General features: G+C 38.9%; 1 protein-coding gene across 17 annotated transcripts in view; it reads left to right on the forward strand.

Moving 5' to 3' along the window:
• The window catches only part of LOC122817878 (uncharacterized), a 282,460-nt gene that overhangs the window by 186,878 nt on the left and 70,471 nt on the right, over positions 1–25,111 (forward strand). The window contains exons 2-4 of one of the 17 annotated variants that reach the window (XM_050889956.1): positions 7,359–7,503; positions 7,567–7,681; positions 12,823–13,403. The exons of 11 other annotated variants lie outside the window; for them this stretch is intronic. In XM_050889956.1, coding sequence (XP_050745913.1) covers positions 7,402–7,503; positions 7,567–7,681; positions 12,823–13,241 — 636 coding nt within the window. In that variant the 5' untranslated portion in view covers positions 7,359–7,401 and the 3' untranslated portion in view covers positions 13,242–13,403. Of the gene's footprint in view, positions 1–7,358; positions 7,504–7,566; positions 7,682–12,445; positions 12,591–12,653; positions 13,404–25,111 lie in introns of those variants that run through there. 5 more of the 17 variants (XM_050889957.1, XM_050889955.1, XM_050889958.1 and 2 more) reach the window with 5 other exon arrangements.

Here is a 25,111-nt window from a genome sequence, read left to right on the forward strand (position 1 = left end):
TACATTTTTTATTACAGTCTGGTTGTACTAGTTCTACTTGTGCAATTAAATTTTCTTTGAGCTTGTTAAAAGCTCTTACAGCTGAATCATCAAACTGTATTTAAGTTTGCCTTTTTTGATACTTTGCCGTTTTGGCCTTCTAAATATTTTGTTAAAGGTTTAGCTATCTTTGCGTAATTTTGTACAAATATTCTGTAATATCCTGTAGGGCCTAGGAAGCTTCTAAGCTCTCGAATATTTTTGGGTATCGGATATTTTACGATAGTATAAATTTTTTCGGGATCGGTTTTTATCACATTGTGAGAAACAACGTAACCGAGAAAATTTGTTTATAATTTAAAGAACTTTGATTTTTTAATTGAAATTTTCATGTTTGCGTTCAGCAAAATTTTAAAAATGACAATTAAATCTATGTAATGTTGATCATTTGTTTTTAAGAATATAATTATTTCATCCATATAAACATGACATGTTTTACACACTAGTTCTCTTAAAATATCATCCATCGCTCGTTGTAAAATTCTTGGATTCTGATTCGTTCATAAGAATTAGATGAAATCAAGATTCCAAGTGAATTGTTGAAAAGTATTTGGCTTTTCCAAGATTAGATAAAATCACTGAAGGGTCCTGCATTGGATACCTATCAGGTATAGTACTTTCAGTTTATTATAATCTATTACGAGTCTGAGCTTTGGAGTTCCATCTTCATTGAAACATTTTTTTGGTACCACTAGTACAGGGGAATTATAAGGACTTCTACTTAGCCTCATAATTTCTTCTTTTAGGATTCGACTTATTTCAGGATTCACAAGATCTGAAGCTGATAGAGCATAAGGGTATTGTTTGCTGTAAATTGCCCTATTATTTACGGTGTTTATTTCACCGCATATGTCTGTCCTAAATGGAATATGCATATTAATTTTTGAATGTTCTTTAATGATAATATTTAATTTTTCGTTCTTCAGGTCTTTTCTTTGATCTGCAGAAGATACTTTTAAGTTGTTTATTTTTTGGTTGTCGGATAAGTCGATAACGTCGTGTTCAGAATTTTTAATTTTTAAACTTATTTCAACCACGCCGTGTTCAGGATTTGTAATTCCCGAACTTTAATTTTTGTCTGATTTTTCAACGATGGCGTGTTCAGAATTTTTAATTGCCGAACTTTTTTTTCGAATTTTTCAACGACAGCGTGTTTACGATTTGTATATCCCAAACCAAATTCGCTTTAATTACCCATTTCATGTTCCTACAAAGTATTTTTGTAATATAAATTCTTTTCATGGAAAATCGCTGTTTTCTCTTGTTAAATAATGTTGGTTTAAGTTGCTTCCGTTATCGTAAATTAATTGTTCTTTATTTCCAATGTATTTAATAGCTCCCTTAGCTGTGTAAATTACAGTTAACCTGGATAGACTCGTCTAACTCCATTGGTTCAGGCTTATTTTGTGGCTGCCTATACTACTCTGGTTCCAAGAATTATTAATATTTTGATTATAATTACCATACGTATTTTTGTTCTGGTTGTTGTCATGATTAAACCTTTAATTATTATTGTTTCGCTTGTAAGTGTAATTGTTGTTTTGTTGTCTTGGCTTGTAGTTGAAATGTGTTTGTCCATTTCCACCAGAATTTGGCTCACTATGTTTTCTCTTAATATTTGAGAAACTCGTGTTGTTGCTTTCTAATTCCTGAACTGTGACCATTGCATTTGGTAGGTCAGGTGGATTCATTGAGAAAATAGTATCTGAAATTTGGCCGTTGAGGCCGGTAATGAAGACACTAAGCGCTGTCTTTCTTTGTTTCTTATTCATGTTAGCTGTTATCGGGTTGTTTCTACCATAGGTCATAAAAGTTTTATTAATTAGTAAAGTCAATTTTCTATTAACCGTACCAAAATAATCCATTATAGATAATTATCCCTGACTCAATAATTACATAATACACAATAAATTCCTGTTTAATAGAATTTTCTTTTTTAAGTATAAAATCTTAAATTAAAAAGGGCTCTAATAACTATTGCTGAGCTGGAAGGTCATTTCGTTGCAATCGGGTCCGGTATGAAAGGACGGTGTGGTAGGACGCTTTTGTTTTGATATTTCGTCTTTAACGGGTAGAATGCCAAGATCTCTGTAGATGTTGTCGTTCCGAACATACCAAGGTGCCCCAGTGATAGTTCTCAAGATTTTTGATTGTGCTCGCTTTATAGTGTCGATGTTGCTGCTGCTCGCTTTTCCCCACAACTGGGAGCCATAAGTCCAGACTGGCTAAAGCGTTGAATTGTAAAGCAGGACCTTGAAGTCCAGATAGAGGGGGAAGAAAGAAGAAGAAAAGGAGGCTATTGGATTTTAGTTTTAGATACATTTTCTTAGGACACGTTTGTCTGCTAAGAGTAAACGTTATGTGTTTACACTTTTTCGCATTTATTACGCCAGTCTGATAACCAGAACTTTAGAACTTTAGTTTACGATTTGCGCGAAACGCAAATCCTTGCGTTTAAAAATTTTTCGAACGTTTTCGACTGAGTGAATAATTGTTTATTTGGAGCGTTAACAAAACACGTCTGCACGCGACCGAAGTGATTGAATTGGACGTTTGTCGCTAAAGACAAAGTCTAGTTTGGCCATTATAGCTTCGAAATTTATTACCCTACCATTATGGGTTAAGGTATAATTTGCCATTCCCGTTAATTTGTTTCTTAATATAGATAAGGCAGAATAAAACATTTCACTCCCTCTGGCATATTGTCCCATGGCTACTTCAGCTGATTCTCTCCAGCTTACATATTTATCTTCTTTACCTTTATATTCCCTAACAGATTTAATAATCTCATAAGATGTGACGCACTTGATATTTGGGTCTATAATCTCTATCTTTTATGGATTTAATTCAAGATTTACAATTTGTTTAATTAAATCTCCTACATTGTGCTTTGATGTAACTCACTACTTTCTCCAAGCCATGATGTTGGTTGAACGACTTTAGAACTTGAAGACTCTAAGGATCACTAGATCACTGGTCCAACGATGAGTTTCTTGACATCGCTAACATCTTGGATATCGTCCTTGTGGTCAACGACCTCCATGGTGTTGCCGGCCACTTTGGACGTTTTGCTTGGTAATCTTCGTCATTAGATGTTGATAGATTTATCGTAGATTTTCTTTAGGATGCAATCGATTGTAAAACCGTTAAGAAAAATTTTCTCCTGAATAAAGGTGGCTTCCAGAGAAAGATGGGGACGTCTCTCGGAACACTAGTCTTCTTCTAGTCGTGATCCTCAGGGGAGCTGCATTTCTAGACCAGTGCCAGGGAGATCAGATTTTGTCTATGTTCTCTATTTGGCTGCGTTCTTTTATACCAGACAAGAGCTACCGCTAGCTCGACTAGGGATAATGTTTCTCTATTTCCCTAATCCTAGAAGTCAATGGCCTGCTGGTGCACTTTGCCACCTGCCGGATTACTGTTACCAGTAGATCGGTGGTGGTCCTTGCTCTGGCCACCCAACACCAAAACAAAATTTTTCAAACACGCCCAAAAAAGCTTGTCACACTTATGCAGCGATATTTCGATTATGATAAGTCATCGCTAAAACCGTGAACCGTTAAAATTACCGACAACGGGATTGTCGTCATCGCTCGGTTTGGTCACACTATTCGGAGCCTATAAAACCTCAGTCCGGTCACTTGCGTTTCAACGATCATCGGGGAAACATCACCAAGAAGAAATACCCGGTGAAGTGTCTTGTAAGATAGTCTTGGTATTGATGGTGGATCTGTAAAGCTCAGTTTTATATCGGCTCTGCGAACTGCTGAGGATCACTGGCATCTCGGTGTGGTTCCTTGGAAATCAGCCCACACATATTTGTGATCACGGCGTGAGGTCCCCCAGAAATCACATTACCGGCTTCCGTCCAATGAAGTAAGCTATATAAAACCCTTCCACCACTCGGCCCCTTTCGCAGAGCTGACACATCAAAGCAAGCAGTCCGCAACTCAGTCCTTACGCAGCAGAGGCAACCAGCCACCGATTTAATCAGTTATACCCTATCTCTACATATTCATAGTAAATACAAGAAGGAAGGTAAACCGATCCATAAAGGAAATAAATGTCTGCCTCAAACCCTGGCCACGGCGAGCTATACCGCCTCCTGAAATAGGTTCGTTACAACCATTGTAAGGTTGCAAACCGTTGCTAGAGCAAACTACCATCAAACCTTGGCTTAAGAGAATTATCTCCATACACTTTGTTGCATTTGGAAATGCATGCACCTGCAATTTTCTTTCAATTGTTTCTATATATTCACTTTTGTTTGTAATTTATTTCCACTTCATTCGCCTTTTTCAGTCTATAGACTTATTGTATTTTTGCTAAGGGTACTTTGCTTTTACTGTTTTTGTTTGTGCTGCGATGTGGCTTACTACTTTCTCCAAGCCGTGATGTTGTTCGAACAACTTTAGAACGTGAAGACTCTTAAGATCACTAGATCACTTGTCCAACGATGAGTTTCTTGATATTGTTAACATCTTGGATATCGTCTTTGTGGTCAATGATCTCCACGGTGTTGCCGGCCACTTTGGACGTTTTTCTGCCCATCTTGGGGGCCTTATGCCATCCACTTGGTTCATTGGTAATCTTCGTCCTTAGAGGTTGATAGATTTTTCGTAGATTTCCTTCATGATGTGATCGATTGTAGGACCGTTTAGAAGAATTTTCTCCTGAATAAGGGTGGCTTCCAGAGAAATATGGGGACGTCTCTCGGAACACTAGTCTTCTTCTAGTCGTGATCCTCAGGGGAGTTGCATTTCTAGACCAGTGCCAGGGAGATCAGAAAAGATTTTGTCTATGTTCTCTATTTGGCTGCGGTCTTTTATACCAGACAAGAGCTACCGCTAGCTCGACTAGGGATAATGTTTCTCTATTTCCCTAATCCTAGGAGTCTATGGCCTGCTGGTGCACTTTGCCACCTGCCGGATTACTGTTACCAGTAGATCGTCGTGGTCCTTGCTCTGGCCACCCAACACCAAAACAAAATTTTTCAAACACGCCCAAAAAAGCTTGTCACACTTATGCAGCGATATTTCGATTATGATAAGTCATCGCTAAAACCGTGAACCGTTAAAAATACCGACAACGGGTTTGTCGTCATCGCTCGGTTTGGTCACACTATTCGGAGCCTATAAAACCACAGTCCGGTCACTTGCGTTTCAACGATCATCGGGGAAACCACTAAGACGAAATAAATAAAGTTTATGAAATTGTAATTCGAAAAAACAAAGAAGTTTTTCTTTGTGTGCTTTGCAACTCTTTTTTCAGTCTTCTCCCTTTGGATACTAACAATAAGTGTATCAAGTCTTACAGTATAACATAACTAAGATTCATTTGACTGGTATTTCATTCAGGGGGACCGAAAGTTATGGCTTTTACTTTTCTACCAGTTTGTTCCGTAATACGTCAGCCCTGTGGATGTTATATGTAGTTATTGAGCTTGGCAGAAGAGTTATAATTATTATTTTTTTTTTTGCGCTTTGTAGAAGAGTTAACAGCTCTGGAAAATTGTCTGATGAGAGCTCTGAAAGCGGTTGGTGCTTGTTATAAATGCGTGAAATACTTTTTGTCACCGCGAAATTCATTACGTCTGAGACTTTTCGGGGGTCTGCTGGCCAGTAGGTTTAAGGGAAAGCAAAAGAAACAGCATCGAATTTGTTTTCACGGATCCCTGTCGTTCTTTCTTTTGTTGGTAGCTTACTGAGTATTTTGAGCGTGGTACCTATTTATTATTATTAAATTATTATGGACTTGTTTAAAACATATCAATTTTTTTGTGAGTTCAAGAAGTTTTAGTGTGTTTTCGCTTATTTCAATTCGCCGATTTAGTTTTTGTGTTTTTTTTGCCTTTTCAGCTTCTTGCACTTTTCCCGGAACTTGCACGAGACACGTGGGTATAATTAAAAAAAAAAACTTAACCAAGTTTGTTGGTGCTAAAAATCTGAGTGATTTTTAATTTGTATTTGCATTAGCTCTATGTTACGATGCAATCTGGATGTTGCAAAATCCATTTACTTGCACTTTGGCTTGATTTTCCCTTCCCTCCGTTTTTTCGTGGAAACTTGATTTAAACGTTTTTCTGCTCGTTTTCGGGTTGATTATTCTACAGGGAAGCTACTGCCTGGACAAAAAGAAAAATATTGCAATCAAATCTATTTAGGTTAAATGAATGCATTGGATGTACCATGAGGAATCCACTGAAAGCACATCAACGAAACGGAAATACAATAAAATGAACTTCTCGTGTTTTACCGTTGCGTATCCTCGTGTAAAAAATTGAGAAGGAATGTAATTGATTTGCAAAATAAAGATAGTAATGCTATTTGGTTGAATTTTTTCCGAAATTGTCAATATGTGGTTACCGGTATGGTGATCTAGCCAGGGATTTGAGAATCATGACGTCCAGTGAAATTTAATCCAGCCTATCACTTTTAAAAAATCTTGTGAATAATGTGATTATACTGATTATCTTAAAATTAGATTAATTTGTTCTCAATGCAAGTTATATTATTAAATATATACTTAGAAAAAGGAAAAAAGTTTTTATCCAATACGTATTTTTAGAATGTTCCAATATTTTTTGTGCAATTCGGACCAGTACTCCAAATCAACATTTAATTATTAATATATTTTTCGCATTTCTCACGCATGTCGTGTAAGTTAGCGTTGGTTAATCTACGGCGGTTTAAGGATGGGTCTAGAATCTATTAGTTAGGAACTTGAATTAGAAAAAAAAGTTGACCTTAAGAAATGTTATGCCTATATTTTACACAAGTAAAGCAAAGAAATAAAAATTAAATAAATACTTTTTAAACCGTTATTTTTTGCATTTTATTTATAGCAGACGCAAACGATTGGGGCAATGTTTATCCAAATATTTCTGGGGATGGTGCTCTCGGTATGATTACACATCATAAAGTGGATATCTGCATTGGTGCAATGTACTCGTGGTCTGAAGATTACTCATATTTAGATCTATCCGTGTATCTTGTGAGGTCTGGGATAACATGCCTTGTTCCTGCTCCATTACGGATAGCTAGTTGGTATCTACCATTAGAGCCTTTCCAAAAACATCTATGGGCTGCGATTCTGTTATGCCTATGTATGGAAGCTATTGGACTAATTCTAGCTTATAAGAGTGAGCAGGATCTGTGCGTGCAGCCTAAAAACCATCGTGACTGGTGGACTTGCACAAAATTCGGACTTTCAACCACTTTTAAGCTTTTTATATCGCAATCAGAAAGTAGCAAAGCAAACTCAAATACAGTCCGTTTATTGCTCTTTGTCTGCTTTCTAAATGATTTAATTTTTACCAGCATATATGGTGGTGGCTTAGCCAGTATATTGACAGTACCCAACATGGACGAAGCAGCCGACACAGTCCAGCGTCTGCGGTTGCACCGATTACAATGGGCGGCCAACTCTGAGGCATGGGTTTCAGCTATACGCGGGTCGGATGAGGTAAGTGCTTCGGAATATAAACTTTTAAACATATGTCAAGTTCTATGTTCCTTTCCTTGAAAGCCTTTAGTACGAGATTTGCTATACAATTTCCACACATATAGCGATGATCGGTTGCTTCAACTAGCTCAGGAGCAGAGGGTACACATTGGATTTACAGTAGAGCGCCTGCCGTTTGGTAAAAAATTTAAGTCCCAATAAAACTTGCGTTTTTTTTATGTTCACTTTGTAGGTCACTTTGCTGTCGCTGACTATTTGGTCCCTCAAGCGATTGACCAATTAATAATTATGAAAGATGATCTTTATTTCCAGTATACCGTTGCTTTTGTTCCCAGACTTTGGCCTTTCTTAGATCAATTCAATTCGCTGATTCATTGCTGGCATTCGTCAGGACTCGATAAGTACTGGGAAAATCGTATTGTGGCTGATAACTTAAACCTCAAAATACAAAAACAACTCGAAGAAACTATGTCAAGAAATAAAGAAGATATTGGTCCGAACATGCTTGGAATGACTAACTTTGCCGGAATCATCCTTATTTGGGTGTTAGGATCAAGTGTTGCAGTATTGTCTTTTTCTTTTGAGTTACTATATTTATCTAATGTTTTCACGTTTATACACAATAAGTATAAACATACTTATAAAATATGAATATTTGATAAACAATGGTATTATGGGAAGAAATAAAACTAAGGTTTATACTACCGTTCGTCAAAAAAATGAAATCCTAATGTTTATTCAACTAAACCTTTGGTTTAGGGCATGGTTGCCCTGGTTTCCCTCACCCAAACAATTAGGATTGACGTGGCAAACTTCAGCGAGCCTTATATTCATTATAGAAAACACATAAAACTTAAACAACGTAAAGGCTGAAAAAGAATATGTTAAACCAAAGCTAAAAAATCTGGTGCGGGTGTACAGTAGCTACCTACCGTTAAGTTGGTAAGTGAATGAGTTCAGCTAGGAAATTGACAACCGTGCAAATTGACAACCGTACACTCTTCCTCAATTGGCGACTGGGGGTCGGCTTACACAAATTCCAGGTGTATTATTGTGGTAAACGCATTTCTTTAATTCGATTTATTTCTTTTTAACGCCGGGTCAAACCCCGCACTGGAACACTGTCGATATCACCGTACATAAGCATATGCACGAACGTACTTTGCGACCGAGCATTGCCCTTGACTGAAGCAAAATTAAACAAAATGTCTCCTACATGTTTAACATTTTTTCATGATGGATGCAGTTTTTGGATCCATATATATATTGGACATATTTATATTATTTAAATTAATTAATTTAATTAAATCACTGTGGCAATATGGTGTGCGAAAACGACTACTATATACACGAAAAAAATAAAAATCTACAGTAATCGGCCGTTTGTTACAACCGTTTGTTACAATCGAAAGGTATTGCAAAAACTGAAAGAACTGAAGACGATAACTTTAAGAAAGTCAATTACCTTAGGAAATAGATCGAGTTTGGAAAAAAGCGGGAGTAAAAGTAAACAATCTTTTGATCTACTAAATTAATACACTTTCTGCATTTGTTACATTCGGCCCGCCGTAACTCAATATGCCATTGCCACGTTAGTTGATTTTAATGAAGGGTGCGAATGTGAAATATGCAGAAAGTGTATTTATTCAATAGATCGTGTATTAACAGAATCAGAACTATTGTTTGTTAAAGATGCGATAGTCACTATACTATTACCTTATTAAGAGGTGTTTTTGTTTGATTTAATTGCACATAAAAATAATCACAATATAAAAACCTTTTACTTATAACGCTTGGTGCTCATTCTGGAATTTGTGGGATGCGAAGAGGTCGTGCTAATCAACCCGCTTACAGACGCGCGCGTGTAGAGGTGGCATTAACTTGGCTTATGTAACTTTTGACCTCAGCCGATTTCTTAGACGCCTTTTATATTTTAATAGTCCATATCCAAGTCTACCAGTGCTAGTCATGACTCAACGGTTCGCTTTGCCCTGTTAACAACGACGTTTTCAGCGTGCCAACCTCTTTCGTCACTACTAGCAGCGCTACGTCAACAATGACGGCGTATCTAATACTTTGCTCTACCACAAGGCAAAACTCTTCACTCCTTCTTTTTATACCCTTGCGAAGGGTATAATGATTTTAGTCAGAAGTTTGCAACGCAGTGAAGAAGACATTTCCGACCCCATAAAGAATATATATTCCTGATCAGCGTCACAAGTCGAGTCTGTCCGTTTGTCCGTCGGTCCGCCTGTCCGCGTGTCCGTCCATTTCTACGCAAACTAGTCTCTCAGTTTTAAAGCTATCGCGCTGATACTTTCCCAAAAGTCTTCTTCCTATTGCAGGTAGTATAAAAGTTGGAACCAGCCGGATCGCATAACTATATCTTATAGCTCCCATAGGAACTATCGGGGAAAAAATTTAAAAAAAATTATATTTTTCCTGTATTTTAACATATACATTTCTAAGCTTGGATATTACATTTTTAAATTAGTTCTGAATTTCGAAAAAGACTGCCACAGCGTTGAGAAGGACTGCCACAGGGACTGTCATCCAGAAGTATACCTGAATTTGAGGCACCTCATTTCAGGGAAGGAAAACGATACCTGAACAAAATTATAAAAGAAAGTGGATGCTTAAACCAAATATGTGAAAATGTGTACTAAAATCCGTGGGGCTGCGAATGTAAGCTCGCCACTCGACACACCCAGCAGTCCCAAAAAGTAGTGGAAAATATTTTCAGAGCATAAAGTACTGCAACACAAGGTACTGTGACATAAATTTTATGAAATTGTAATTCGAAAAAACAAAGAAGTTTTTCTTTGTGTGCTTTGCAACTCTTTTTTCAGTCTTCTCCCTTTGGATACTAACAATAAGTGTATCAAGTCTTACAGTATAACATAACTAAGATTCATTTGACTGGTATTTCATTCAGGGGGACCGAAAGTTATGGCTTTTACATTTCTACCAGTTTGTTCCGTAATACGTCAGCCTGTGGATGTTATATGCAGTTTTTGAGCTTTGCTGAAGAGTTATAATTATTATTATTTTTTGGGCTTTGTAGAAGAGTTATTAGCTCTGGAAAATTGTCTGATGAGAGCTCTGAAAGCGGTTGGTGCTTGTTATAAATGCGTGAAATACTTTTTGTCACCGCGAAATTCATTACGTCTGAGACTTTTCGGGGGTCTGCTGGCCAGTAGGTTTAAGGGAAAGCAAAAGAAACAGCATCGAATTTGTTTTTTTGTTTTTTAATTGCATTATATAATTGCCTTCCTTTGGGAGTCACGAGCTCACGGATCCCTGTCGTTCTTTCTTTTGTTGGTAGCTTACTGAGTATTTTGAGCGTGGTACCTATTTATTATTAAATTATTATGGACTTGTTTAAAACATATCAATTTTTTTGTGAGTTCAAGAAGTTTTAGTGTGTTTTCGCTTATTTCAATTCGCCGATTTAGTTTTTGTGTTTTTTTTGCCTTTTCAGCTTCTTGCACTTTTCCCGGAACTTGCACGAGACACGTGGGTATAATTAAAAAAAAAAAACTTAACCAAGTTTGTTGGTGCTAAAAATCTGAGTGATTTTTAATTTGTATTTGCATTAGCTCTATGTTACGATGCAATCTGGATGTTGCAAAATCCATTTACTTGCACTTTGGCTTGATTTTCCCTTCCCTCCGTTTTTTCGTGGAAACTTGATTTAAACGTTTTTCTGCTCGTTTTCGGGTTGATTATTCTACAGGGAAGCTACTGCCTGGACAAAAAGAAAAATATTGCAATCAAATCTATTTAGGTTAAATGAATGCATTGGATGTACCATGAGGAATCCACTGAAAGCACATCAACGAAACGGAAATACAATAAAATTAACTTCTCGTGTTTTACCGCTGCGTATCCTCGTGTAAAAAATTGAGAAGGATGTAATTGATTTGCAAAATAAAGATAGTAATGCTATTTGGTTGAATTTTTTCCGAAATTGTCAATATGTGGTTACCGGTATGGTGATCTAGCCAGGGATTTGAGAATCATGACGTCCAGTGAAATTTAATCCAGCCTATCACTTTTAAAAAATCTTGTGAATAATGTGATTATACTGATTATCTTAAAATTAGATTAATTTGTTCTCAATGCAAGTTATATTATTAAATATATACTTAGAAAAAGGAAAATAGTTTTTATCCAATACGTATTTTTAGAATGTTCCAAAATTTTTTGTGCAATTCGGACCAGTACTCCAAATCAACATTTAATTATTAATATCTTTTTCGCATTTCTCACGCATGTCGTGTAAGTTAGCGTTGGTCAATCTACGGCGGTTTAAGGATGGGTCTAGAATCTATTAGTTAGGACCTTGAATTAGAAAAAAAAGTTGACCTTAAGAAATGTTATGCCTATATTTTACACAAGTAAAGCAAAGAAATAAAAATTAAATAAATACTTTTTAAACCGTTATTTTTTGCATTTTATTTATAGCAGACGCAAACGATTGGGGCAATGTTTATCCAAATATTTCTGGGGATGGTGCTCTCGGTATGATTACACATCATAAAGTGGATATCTGCATTGGTGCAATGTACTCGTGGTCTGAAGATTACTCATATTTAGATCTATCCGTGTATCTTGTGAGGTCTGGGATAACATGCCTTGTTCCTGCTCCATTACGGATAGCTAGTTGGTATCTACCATTAGAGCCTTTCCAAAAACATCTATGGGCTGCGATTCTGTTATGCCTATGTATGGAAGCTATTGGACTAATTCTAGCTTATAAGAGTGAGCAGGATCTGTGCGTGCAGCCTAAAAACCATCGTGACTGGTGGACTTGCACAAAATTCGGACTTTCAACCACTTTTAAGCTTTTTATATCGCAATCAGAAAGTAGCAAAGCAAACTCAAATACAGTCCGTTTATTGCTCTTTGTCTGCTTTCTAAATGATTTAATTTTTACCAGCATATATGGTGGTGGCTTAGCCAGTATATTGACAGTACCCAACATGGACGAAGCAGCCGACACAGTCCAGCGTCTGCGGTTGCACCGATTACAATGGGCGGCCAACTCTGAGGCATGGGTTTCAGCTATACGCGGGTCGGATGAGGTAAGTGCTTCGGAATATAAACTTTTAAACATATGTCAAGTTCTATGTTCCTTTCCTTGAAAGCCTTTAGTACGAGATTTGCTATACAATTTCCACACATATAGCGATGATCGGTTGCTTCAACTAGCTCAGGAGCAGAGGGTACACATTGGATTTACAGTAGAGCGCCTGCCGTTTGGTAAAAAATTTAAGTCCCAATAAAACTTGCGTTTTTTTTATGTTCACTTTGTAGGTCACTTTGCTGTCGCTGACTATTTGGTCCCTCAAGCGATTGACCAATTAATAATTATGAAAGATGATCTTTATTTCCAGTATACCGTTGCTTTTGTTCCCAGACTTTGGCCTTTCTTAGATCAATTCAATTCGCTGATTCATTGCTGGCATTCGTCAGGACTCGATAAGTACTGGGAAAATCGTATTGTGGCTGATAACTTAAACCTCAAAATACAAAAACAACTCGAAGAAACTATGTCAAGAAATAAAGAAGATATTGGTCCGAACATGCTTGGAATGACTAACTTTGCCGGAATCATCCTTATTTGGGTGTTAGGATCAAGTGTTGCAGTATTGTCTTTTTCTTTTGAGTTACTATATTTATCTAATGTTTTCACGTTTATACACAATAAGTATAAACATACTTATAAAATATGAATATTTGATAAACAATGGTATTATGGGAAGAAATAAAACTAAGGTTTAAACTACCGTTCGTCAAAAAAATGAAATCCTAATGTTTATTCAACTAAACCTTTGGTTTAGGGCATGGTTGCCCTGGTTTCCCTCACCCAAACAATTAGGATTGACGTGGCAAACTTCAGCGAGCCTTATATTCATTATAGAAAACACATAAAACTTAAACAACGTAAAGGCTGAAAAAGAATATGTTAAACCAAAGCTAAAAAATCTGGTGCGGGTGTACAGTAGCTACCTACCGTTAAGTTGGTAAGTGAATGAGTTCAGCTAGGAAATTGACAACCGTGCAAATTGACAACCGTACACTCTTCCGCAATTGGCGACTGGGGGTCGGCTTACACAAATTCCAGGTGTATTATTGTGGTAAACGCATTTCTTTAATTCGATTTATTTCTTTTTAACGCCGGGTCAAACCCCGCACTGGAACACTGTCGATATCACCGTACATAAGCATATGCACGAACGTACTTTGCGACCGAGCATTGCCCTTGACTGAAGCAAAATTAAACAAAATGTCTCCTACATGTTTAACATTTTTTCATGATAGATGCAGTTTTTGGATCCATATATATATTGGACATATTAATATTTTTTTAAATTACTTTATCACTGTGGCAATATGGTGTGCGAAGACGACTACTATATACACGAAAAAAATAAAAATCTACAGTAATCGTCCGTTTGTTACATCAATCGAAAGGTATTGCAAAAACTGAAAGAACTGAAGACGATAACTTTAAGAAAGTCAATTACCTTAGGAAAAAGATCGAGTTTGGAAAAAAGCGGGAGTAAAAGTAAACAATCTTTTGATCTACTAAATTAATACACTTTCTGCATTTTTTACATTCGGCCCGCCGTAACTCAATATGCCATTGCCAAGTTATTTGATTTTAATGAAGGGTGCGAATGTGAAATATGCAGAAAGTGTATTTATTCAATAGATCGTGTATTAACAGAATCAGAACTATTGTTTGTTAAAGATGCGATAGTCACTATATTATAATTATATATTATAATAGTACTATTACCTTATTAAGAGGTGTTTTTGTTTGATTTAATTGCACATAAAAATAATCACAATATAAAAACCTTTTACTTATAACGCTTGGTGCTCATTCTGGAATTTGTGGGATGCGAAGAGGTCGTGCTAATCAACCCGCTTACAGACGCGCGCGTGTAGAGGTGGCATTAACTTGGCTTATGTAACTTTTGACCTCAGCCGATTTCTTAGACGCCTTTTATATTTTAATAGTCCATATCCAAGTCTACCAGTGCTAGTCATGACTCAACGGTTCGCTTTGCCCTGTTAACAACGACGTTTTCAGCGTGCCAACCTCTTTCGTCACTACTAGCAGCGCTACGTCAACAATGACGGCGTATCTAATACCTTGCTCTACCACAAGGCAAAACTCTTCACTCCTTCTTTTTATACCCTTGCAAAGGGTATAATGATTTTAGTCAGAAGTTTGCAACGCAGTGAAGAAGACATTTCCGACCCCATAAAGAATATATATTCTTGATCAGCGTCACAAGTCGAGTCTGTCCGTTTGTCCGTCGGTCCGCCTGTCCGCCTGTCCGTCCATTTCTACGCAAACTAGTCTCTCAGTTTTAAAGCTATCGCGCTGATACTTTCCCAAAAGTCTTCTTCCTATTGCAGGTAGTATAAAAGTTGGAACCAGCCGGATCGCATAACTATATCTTATAGCTCCCATAGGAACTATCGGGGAAAAAATTTAAAAAAAATTATATTTTTCCTGTATTTTAACATATACATTTCTAAGCTTGGATATTACATTTTTAAATTAGTTCTGAATTTCGAATTAAATTTTATCAAAATCGGACGACTATATCATATATGAACAATCGGAAAATTAGAAGTAAAATAATATTGAAAAATCATATCTTCGGTGTTTCTTAGGTTATAGCCTCTTACGCTTGAAAATAACATTTTTTTGGTTTTGAATTTCGAATTAAATTTTTTTTCAAAATCGGACGACTATACCATACCATATAGCTGCCATTCAACGCTTGGAAATAACATATTTTAATTAGTTCTGAATTTAAGATTTAATTTGATCAAAATCGGACGACTATATCATAACTGTCATAGGAAGGATCGGAAAATTGGTGGGAAAATAATAAGAAACAAATTGTAACTTTGAAATTTTTTGGCATATTATCTTATAATACTTGGAATATCATATATAATATTTTTAATACTTTCGAATTTATATTAATAAAAATGGGACGACTCCAACATACAGCTGTCAAAAAAACGATCAGAAAAATATTCGAATTGTTTTTTTCTTAATATCTCTGAAACTAGCAACAATTCTTAAAAAATTTAAAATAGTGTTACTAATGCTGAATTTTTCTTATAACTGCATACTAAATGAATTATGTAATAATGTCTTAGAGTTATGGATTTTTACATGTATCCTTTCCTAGGTAAAAAATATTACGACCCGCAGATAAAAACTGCTGGATCTGTACAATTTCTATGAATAATTATTTTGTGCATCGCAGATGCATATCGATTTAATAAAACAATTTTAAGATGTGCTCTCTTGGAAGCTCTGTTGGTTCAATTTCCGTATTCCAACTTGATGTGCCGGACGGGACCGGTGCTCGCTGCACAGTCAAGTCATCTTTTTCTTCTGTGCTGGCTGCACTTGGTATTTTTGTTTCAGGTCTTCTTTTTCTTCTGTGCTGGCTGCACAGGATATTTTAATTTTCTACTTAGGTGAAAGGGGCGGACTGCCCCTCACACATATCGTTTTTTTCTCTTTCTCTTACTTATATGCTGGCCGCACAGGGTATTTTAATTTCCTACGTTTGTGCAAGAGGAGGTCTGCTACGCGCACATGTGTTCTTTCTATATTTTGTATTTATTTTTTTTAATCTTTTTTTCCACCCTTTCTTGCAGGTAATTTTTGTCATCTATTTATGCACTTTTTTCTTAAAGCTTCGAGTTACTTTAGCCACTTATAAGCTTATATCACGGTCGCAATATTATATATTTGTTGCATTTTAGTATATTTAATTTCACTTTTGTTTCTTGTTCAATGAAAACACGTTTAGTTCGGTTGGTATGATGTTAGAGCCAAAGCGACTTTAACGCCCGCTCCCAGCTTGTTTATTTAAAATATTACATACAATGGTAGTCTTATTTCTGCTGCTTAAAGACAGCCATCGAAGTTGAGGCTTTAGATTTGAATATTCTTTGATTCTGCTGCCTTCGTTTATATTGCTAATGATCGCTAAGCTATGCCGGCAGAGACGCCGGCAGGACTGCAGTCGACGCTTATGTGTAAATGCTTAAGGCTGACGAAGGGTCGCAGAGGAATAGAAAGGTAGTATGTTCACTTGGTGACAGTGCGGCTGACTCTGCAATGTCCAGTCCCAGTGCACTTAAGGGAGGTCATACAACCGTGCCCTTCAGGAACAGCTTGATGACCGATCTTGACGACTGATATACTCATCGAAAGGTAACGCAAAACAATTTGAAAATTACATACCAAGACTTTGGACTTCGTAAGCATATTTATATTTTTGGGTGTATTAAGTTGATCGAGATAGAAAATTTCTGTTCAAGACTTTAAAAAAATTCGCTAGCCTAGCGAGATTTTTAAAGAAAAAAGATTTTAAAGGCCTATAGTTTGTAAACATATAATGCTACAGAATTTACAGAATATATGTCTCTTAAAATAAAGTAAATTTTGCAAATGACGCTGTCTATACTGATGTTGTCCAAAAAAAAAAAATGAATTAAAAGTTAAAGCAAAAATTTTTTTTACATATACTTGTTGAGTTTTTTTTTTAAATCGGTTCGAACGATTTATTTTCAAATTTTAAACAAAATGACAGTTCATGTTCCTCAATGTTTGATATATAAAAATTTTTTGTCATAATAATTACGGGCTTGAACGATAAAAAATGTCAGCCCCTAGTTCAATTTGAAAAGAATTGTAGTGCCCATTTGAATGCCCAAAACTGCGCAATAGTAATTTAATGAGCACAAATCGACCAAAACATTTTTTTGTAAATAAATTATTTAAAGTTCGGAAATTTAATGTAATGTTAATATAATTCATATATGAGTAATAAGGCAAGAGTCGAAACGGAGTTAATAACTCCAACAACGGTAACATTGTTAGGGATACTCCCGAAAATGATTAGATATTCATTTATTGGGAACCATTAGACTCACACCATCAATTTAAGTCAAAAACTAAGTATCCATGAATATTTTGCAACAGGAAAAATTGTATTTTTAATAGATACAGTCGGCGACAACAACAGCAGCCAGATTTGTAGTTATATTAGTACACAAGAATTATCTTAGCTAAGCTTTCTCGCATCAGCAGTAGCCACACACACACACCAGGATAGCAACGAAATAATCACCAAGAAAAGCGCTCGCGTGAGCAGCGCCGCACAGGAGCAAGCGAGAGAGGACATGCGATCGAGGAGGAAAACAACCCGCGAAAATTGGCACGCGCCAAGGGAAGAGCGAGAGAAATGGAGTACCGAAACTTCGACAAGTGAAAAAACCCAGAACAGCCGAAAACTTGAACAAAACGCGGCGGCAAAGCTTGACTCTGTCACTTTTGAAAACGCGGCGCATCGGACCAGAACTGCGAGCAGGTCACTCTTAGACACGCGGCGCACGTGATCAGAAGTGCGAGGAGTGGACTCTTGCAAAGGCGGTGCACGGGATCAGAAGCAGGGGACAACGAAAATATTGTGCGTTCGGAGTGCAAAAATTTGCGAAGGAAGAAAAACCCCAAGGACGGTCGAGTGACCAGTGCTAGTGACCCAGGAAGCGAAGGAAGGAGTGGGAAGGTGAGATGAGTGTGCCGGCCCATGACCAGCGGTGGAGCAACCGCGTGTGTGTGTGCGTGAGAGCGATACGGGTGAGTGAGTGGAGTGAACCGCATTTTGTCCAGCGAGAACCACGTGCAATGAGAAATTTCTCGAAGGTCTCGATGCGGCTTCGCCGTTAACCCGTTAACCTGCGAGCACTGAGAAAAAGATGAACCAAGAAATGAAAAGAATGCTCTAATATAAAATATTTCTCGCCTGATTTTAATCCAACTCGTAGGAAAAGAATACAATCAAGCTGGCCACGCATAAATACAAATATTTCAAGACAAATGCCTAGATTTTAGGCCATAAATTCTGCCCTAGGGGAAAGTAGTCTCCATAATCGATCCCCTCTCTCTCGGCCTTCTCGTAGCGAATGCTATGAGCCAGGCCCAAATGCGCGTTACCGCTGACCCTTTTCACTCTGCTACAGACACCGAATAAACTATTTCTCTCACTCCGTACCCTGGTGGCTGGCACTCTACATCTCACGCCAGAAAACAGATTTTCGTCCTAGACCTTTTGTCCCACCCTGGTGGGACTGAGTATATCCCAGCCTACGAGACTTATTTACACTTTTATGACAATCAATCTTAAAATACAAAAAATATATCAATTAAAAAACTAATTTGAATTGAGATTCAGGCAACTACATTTTCCTTTCATATTTCATTAAAAATACAAGTTCCACCTGCAGACTTATAAATAGACCAGTATACAGTGTATTGAACCAAACTGATAAATTCAGCATGGTATTATAAGGCTAATTTGAACAACGGTATAAACTCAAGTGTAAAGAAAACTCAAGAAAAAAGTCTGTATTATCTCAACTTTCGAAAAACTTTTCTCCATAGTCCAAACACTGCCTTCAAATATATGAACCCAATGTACAGACAGATTCGGACTAAAAACCAAATCAATAGGAAAGCGTAAGTAAATATGTTAATGAACAAAAATATTCTGTTTCTTTTTATAACAGTCCATTATTCTTAGTTCCCAGACGGACTCCATGAAGAAGAAACGATAGGAAACTAAAGATTAATAATAAACTTATCTGATAAAGGTTTGATACCTTGAATGGATGAGATTTAGATAAGCTAGCTAGAGCAAAATATATAATTCATCATCTTTGCCTAATATCACTTTTCATAAAATCGAAAAAGTTCTAGAGATATAATGTCTTTACACGCGACTAGTGATGTAATAGTTATTAGATGTTTACAAATATAATGTTTTCGAGAACTGTAGGCAATACAAAAAGTTTCATCCTGAAAAAAGGTAATTTTTTATGCCTGAATTAACTTTCTGGTATCTAAATGCACTGATAATGAAATCTTGCCCGACTACAAAAATACACATAAGTTCCAGTTGCTGAAAGCAAGCTTGTGGAGCAGTATCATCTCAAAAAAAGAAAAACTAAATTTTTTTCGTACGCCGTAAAAACGTTTACGAAAGGTTAAAGTAACATTGGCCAATAACACACTTTTTACCATATACTATTATTTATTTTTTATGCCTTAACAAGAATAACCAATAGAAGTAAAGATTAACAAGTAGAAGTAGAGATTAACAAGTGTAACACATTTGGATATTTACTGTTGATTAAGTAATTTATACCCAATTAACTGTGGTTTTCTGCTCATGAATCAAAAGCAAAGGTTATAAAACGAAACAGCCCAAGCTTCAAAAATTTCTGTTGACGTAATAACGCTAACATTCCGCAAATGAACGACGTCTTATGCGACGTCTTGCGAAATCAGATCTCAGAGCGCTCTTATAAACAAGCATGCATAGAACTAATATACTTGCTCTTACCTAGGCTTCTACCACAATAGTTACTCTAACTACTCCAACAGCAACAACAACAGAAACTGGAATGGTATCGGCTGTCCGCTCGATTTCACCTTTATCCAAAAACCGCAGACAAACGCGCCCGTGCTTACAGAATTACATTTATTTATGACATAAACGAGCAAGATATCTGGGATAGAATAAATCTTCTCATAAGGGTCCTACAACAACAGCAGAAACAGAAATGAGTAAGAGGTATGGTAGACAAACCGCCGACTGCACCAACGCTGGAGGAAAAATAAATGAGTGTCGCTCGTCGCCTGTTTTTTTTTCGTTGAGGAAAGGGATGTATCGATACAAGAAGCTCTAGAGGTGTGCCCAAGCGATAGACCCCGCACACTCCCAATGGCTAAAGACAGGGCACGTCAGGAGAAAAAAATAAGAAGAAGAATTGAATATACTAGAAGATAGCCTTACCGACCCTATAAAGTATATATTCTTGATAAATGTATATATATATATATATCTTACTTTATGGGTTCGGAAACGCTTACGTCCGTCCGTTACATACTTTCCGACAAAACTAGTAAGGGAAGGTACTGAAGTTTATTATTCTGTAATAGTTTATAACATCTCATTATTATTCCGAAGAACTCCCTGATAGACTCTAACAAGAAGAAATTTGAATTAGTAATTGACTATCGCTCGATTAAAAAGTATTTGTGATCTTATAAATTTCCGCTTCCTAGAATTATTGACATGGACCAGTTGAAATAAGCCAAAAACAGCTTTGATCTGAAGGACAGATTAACTTACATCGTTGGTGGCTTTCAGTCCCGGAACAAGATGTGTTCCCAGGGTCACCATTAAGTAAAAATACGATATTGTCGCAATTCGACTGATGCTACCATAAAAAAACACATTGTAAGAAAAAAACCATTCGAAGCCGTCAAGGCCAGGATAGCCGCTGATATGACCCTGGCTTGCCAGGGTTTCTACAAAACGTTTGTGCTGAAAAAAAATACAACGTTAAGCCTTTGGTGCCAATCTCACACAACATTCCGACTAAGGTGAGCGGCCTTTTTCTTCTTCAGCCGATCTTGAAATAGAGTGAAAGGACGTTTAGCGTGGGGAAAATAAAACTAAAACAATCACATCAAAGGAATAACGGATAACATGACCCCAAAGTGGTTAAATAGCATTGTCTGCACAGAAGAAACGATTTTAACACTTCATACAATAAGAGACAGCATGACCGCCGTTTCCAGAATAATGCCAAAGTATGTATCTGGTGTCCGAAACCAGTTCATGTCCTCATAAAAATTGAGAAGGCTGCAAGACCTAGCGGTTCACTACAATCTCACTTGACCAAGGCTGTGGAAAGCTTCCTTTGAAAGCCACCCTTAAAACTCGAAGCGCCGTTCAAAATCGCAAAACTAATTTTGCCGCTTATTTCCAAGATACTACACCTGAAGAGTGTTAGGTAGAGAACAGAAGAAATAAGCAATCTAAAGCCAGGAATTGAGATCGTCTCTTAAACTGCGGAAATAAATGGCCACGACATCGCAGCACTTTCCCTTAGCAGAAAAAGGTAGAGAAGAAAAGAAGTATCCAAACTGGCACAGCACATGTAACTCTGCAAATCTAACTCTTTTTGGAAGACCAGCGTAAAGGCAAGACCACCACAACAGGAGAATAAACCAGCATTAAAGCTTCTGAAAAACAGAAGACGAATGGACTGAAACAGCTTATAGACATCGGATTAAAGTTCAGGAAGCTGAGCAAACTAATGGAAAGGAATTATCTCGATTAACATTGTCTTTTTCAGCACTCTGACTTCAACATTGCTACCCAGGGCAGCTTTTGAAGTGCTCTGTAGATTCAAGGTTTTGGATCGGATACTTTGTTTAGGAAAATCAGAAGTATCCCCTTAGCTGTGCACTGCAGAATTTACTTCTTGGCTGCAGTAGATGGAGCTTGGACAAGCCGTAGAGGCAGTGCAGTGAACAGCTAAGGGGTACTGCTGATTCTCTAAGTCATTAACGGTTTCGCCTCGTCCTGCTTTGCTGAAGACCCTCTCCAACTCTAAAGATGTTGCGGGTATATAAATATATTTGAAAAAGAGCATTTTCAATGCGGGAAAGTCGTTCTGGTTCATCTAGAAATTTATTAAATATGTGGACTATGTTTGATCGTATTTCCTTAGCTATTTAAATTTATCTTGTTCCAAAATAAGCAGTGCGTGAAGGATAAGAGGGTCAAACAGGAGCCATGAACTTTGGACCCGGTGTGGACAGTTTCGGCGGGCCGTGCGCAAAAGGAAAATAACGGTTCCCGGAGACCCTATATACGCACGCAGGCCGCTAGCAGCAGGATCAGTGCAGATCAGTTGAGCACAATCAGTCAAGTCAAGCATTTGAACGAATACCAACCAAGCAAACTACGAGGGAGCCACAACAAGGCGAGTCCTTTAAGGATCAAGATTGTCACCTCGAGACGTTCGGGATTCGGATTACAAGGAATCTTTGAGCTGAGGCACAGGTGGCTGAGGTCTAAGGAAGCACTACACGGCTAAATCAAGGCGGTCTGTTCATTCCTGCCAAAGAAGTCCTGCCGTTACGCCTGGAGGGTCTACCAGACTTGGAGAAGTTAAGGCCGGCGACTTGAAATCGTGAGCTCGGAAGTAAGCCAGTCGAGCACCAGTGTACCTCGACCCAAGGACTACTTGGGCGGGACAGTGCACCAAGTGGAGTTGAGCAGGTCCTGGCGCTATCAGCCAGAAGGGAGAGAAGTCCCGGAGCGGCGCGACTGAACCCCGAGAGTAACGAGCCAGAAAGGAGAGAAGTCCCGGATCGGTGTAAGCCCACGAACCCAACACAGAAGTAACGCGACGTACAGCCTCCCTGTCAGGAGCAGTTCGCAGGACACCGCAACAACCACGCAAGGAGAATCGAGCCCGCAGGAACGGCACAGTACGCGAAAGGGTGTGGCTAGGATGGAACGTTCGTTTACACGAGGCGTAGAAGCGAAGTGAAGAGCGAGCCAGCTTCCTGACGTTCCGCCTTGGCTGTGCGCACGATCTGGGGGGAAGCCCCCATGGTACCATCCGGGACAGAGCAAGGGACATGCGGTCGTGTGTCGAGAGGAGTGATCCTGGAGAACTCGTCAGTCTGTTAACCCTAGTCTGAGAACGGTGACGTTTCCCTAAGCCCCGATGCTGAGCCCATAACGAGTCTGAATCGTGGCCGAGCAGTCACCGAGCCAAACGAGTCAGGAACAAGCAGCGGACAAGAGACACCGTGTCAACGAGGCGAGCGAACATTGAGACAACCCATACCGTGGGAGATAGCGAGACAAGAAAATTAAAAAGCCGACTGCAGTTATACCCGCAATAAACCCACTACGAACCCGTGAATTCTTTGTTTTCTCACTGAACTACTGGGCGGTAACGTTTATATAAATTTGGTGGGACGAACACACACAATCTACTGAGCTAGCCGCACAAATACTGTAGCGAGCAGAAAGCAAACAAATCAGTTCGTTACATCTGGCGCCCAAAACGTGATTATCTCAGCGGTGAAAGCAAAATAAACAGAATGGGAATGAAGTGGATTTACCGCCTTAAGAAGGAGAACTTCGCCCAGGTCGCACAAAGACTTAATGTCGCCCTGGACGGCAGATTAGAAGACATGAGGAAGTCATTGTCGGAGTATTACTCAGAGACAGAGAACGACCCACAACTGGCCGACATCTGGGCTGGACTAACCACGCTAACTAACGCTGAAGGGGATAACCTAGTAGCAAGTTTGAGCGTCGACAACTTGCAAAGGGAGCCCCACAGGAGAGAGTCAAGCCAGGACAGGAAGGCAACGGTGCTGACCTCTAGACCCAGCCGGTCGGATTAGGCAAGGGTCGCTAAACAAGTCCGCGATTGTCAGTCAGGTTCGACTGGGCGGAGAAACCGTTCGAGTTCCTGGAAAGTAGAATGGTCCGCCAACACCTACGGCTTAGACCTAGACATGATCCCCCGAGCAATGCCGGAGTTGCTGAAAGAAAGGGCGTTGAAGTGGTTTATCGCCAACGATAAACAATGGAAAACCTTGCCGGAGTTCATTGAGAGCTTCCATCTTTACTTTCTGCCGAGAGATTTCTTTACAAGGCTGTCGGATCAGGTCAGGCAACGAAAGCAGGGTTTCAGTGAGTCATTTAAAGACTACATGATAGACATGCAGACGATGTCGAGGCCTCTAAACTATTTTGCGACAGACACCTTAAAGATCATAAAGGAAAACTGCACCCCAAGCCTAAGGATCTTCTTAAGGGCGTACACAGTGCCGGACCTGGACAAGTTGATGCTATTAGCCGATGAATACGAAGAACTGGAAAAGGAGCGGGAAGCGTTCGCCCAAGAAAACAAGTTCTCACAGGCAAAGTCGTCACCACCAACGCAGGGCACGTGCAAAAGATGCGAGGAGACAATTTTCACCGCAGCAACGAGTCCCACGACAGCAGGACCAGGAGCACTACGAGGCTGCCACCACAGCAGCAACAGATACAACCAGCGAACACGGTGTGGAGACCGCCAAACACAACACAGAGGCCGCGGGGAACGACACACATTGCAGATCCCCATGAGGCCTGCCGAATGTGCGGCGGCCACGGACACTGGGCACGAGGATGTCGACTCCAACGCCTGCTGGGTGTGCGGGAGAGTTGGTGTCAGGAGCGTCGAGTGCTGCCAGCAGGCGGGAAATGCCCAGCGACTTCAGCCGCAGAAAGGCGATCGGGGGTCACAAGATGCTACCTCTCCAAACTAACGGGCAAGCTAATCGGGAGGATTACGATGACACGGCGGCAAGATAGGTTGGCAGACGGAAGGTGCGGCGGGATCGATGAACAGCTGGAGGTGAAGATCGCATTCGGGAACAAGTGACTGACCATGAGCCTGCTGATACTGCCAGGGGTAATGGATTCATTGGTATTAGGATGGAACTTTCTAACTCAAGTCGGAACCAAGATAAGGTGTGATGGACATGAGGTGAGAATACCGGCCAGGAACCGACACAATGGGTGGTTCGAGGAGAGGCTATCGGTAGCAGTCGTACAACAGGAAACCGAATATGACGAACCTCCTGGTGGCAGAGCTATCCAGTTTCAAAACCATGACAGGA

This window comes from Drosophila biarmipes, unplaced genomic scaffold, assembly GCF_025231255.1.
Source record: "Drosophila biarmipes strain raj3 unplaced genomic scaffold, RU_DBia_V1.1 ptg000009l, whole genome shotgun sequence".
Taxonomy (NCBI): Eukaryota; Metazoa; Arthropoda; class Insecta; order Diptera; family Drosophilidae; genus Drosophila; species Drosophila biarmipes.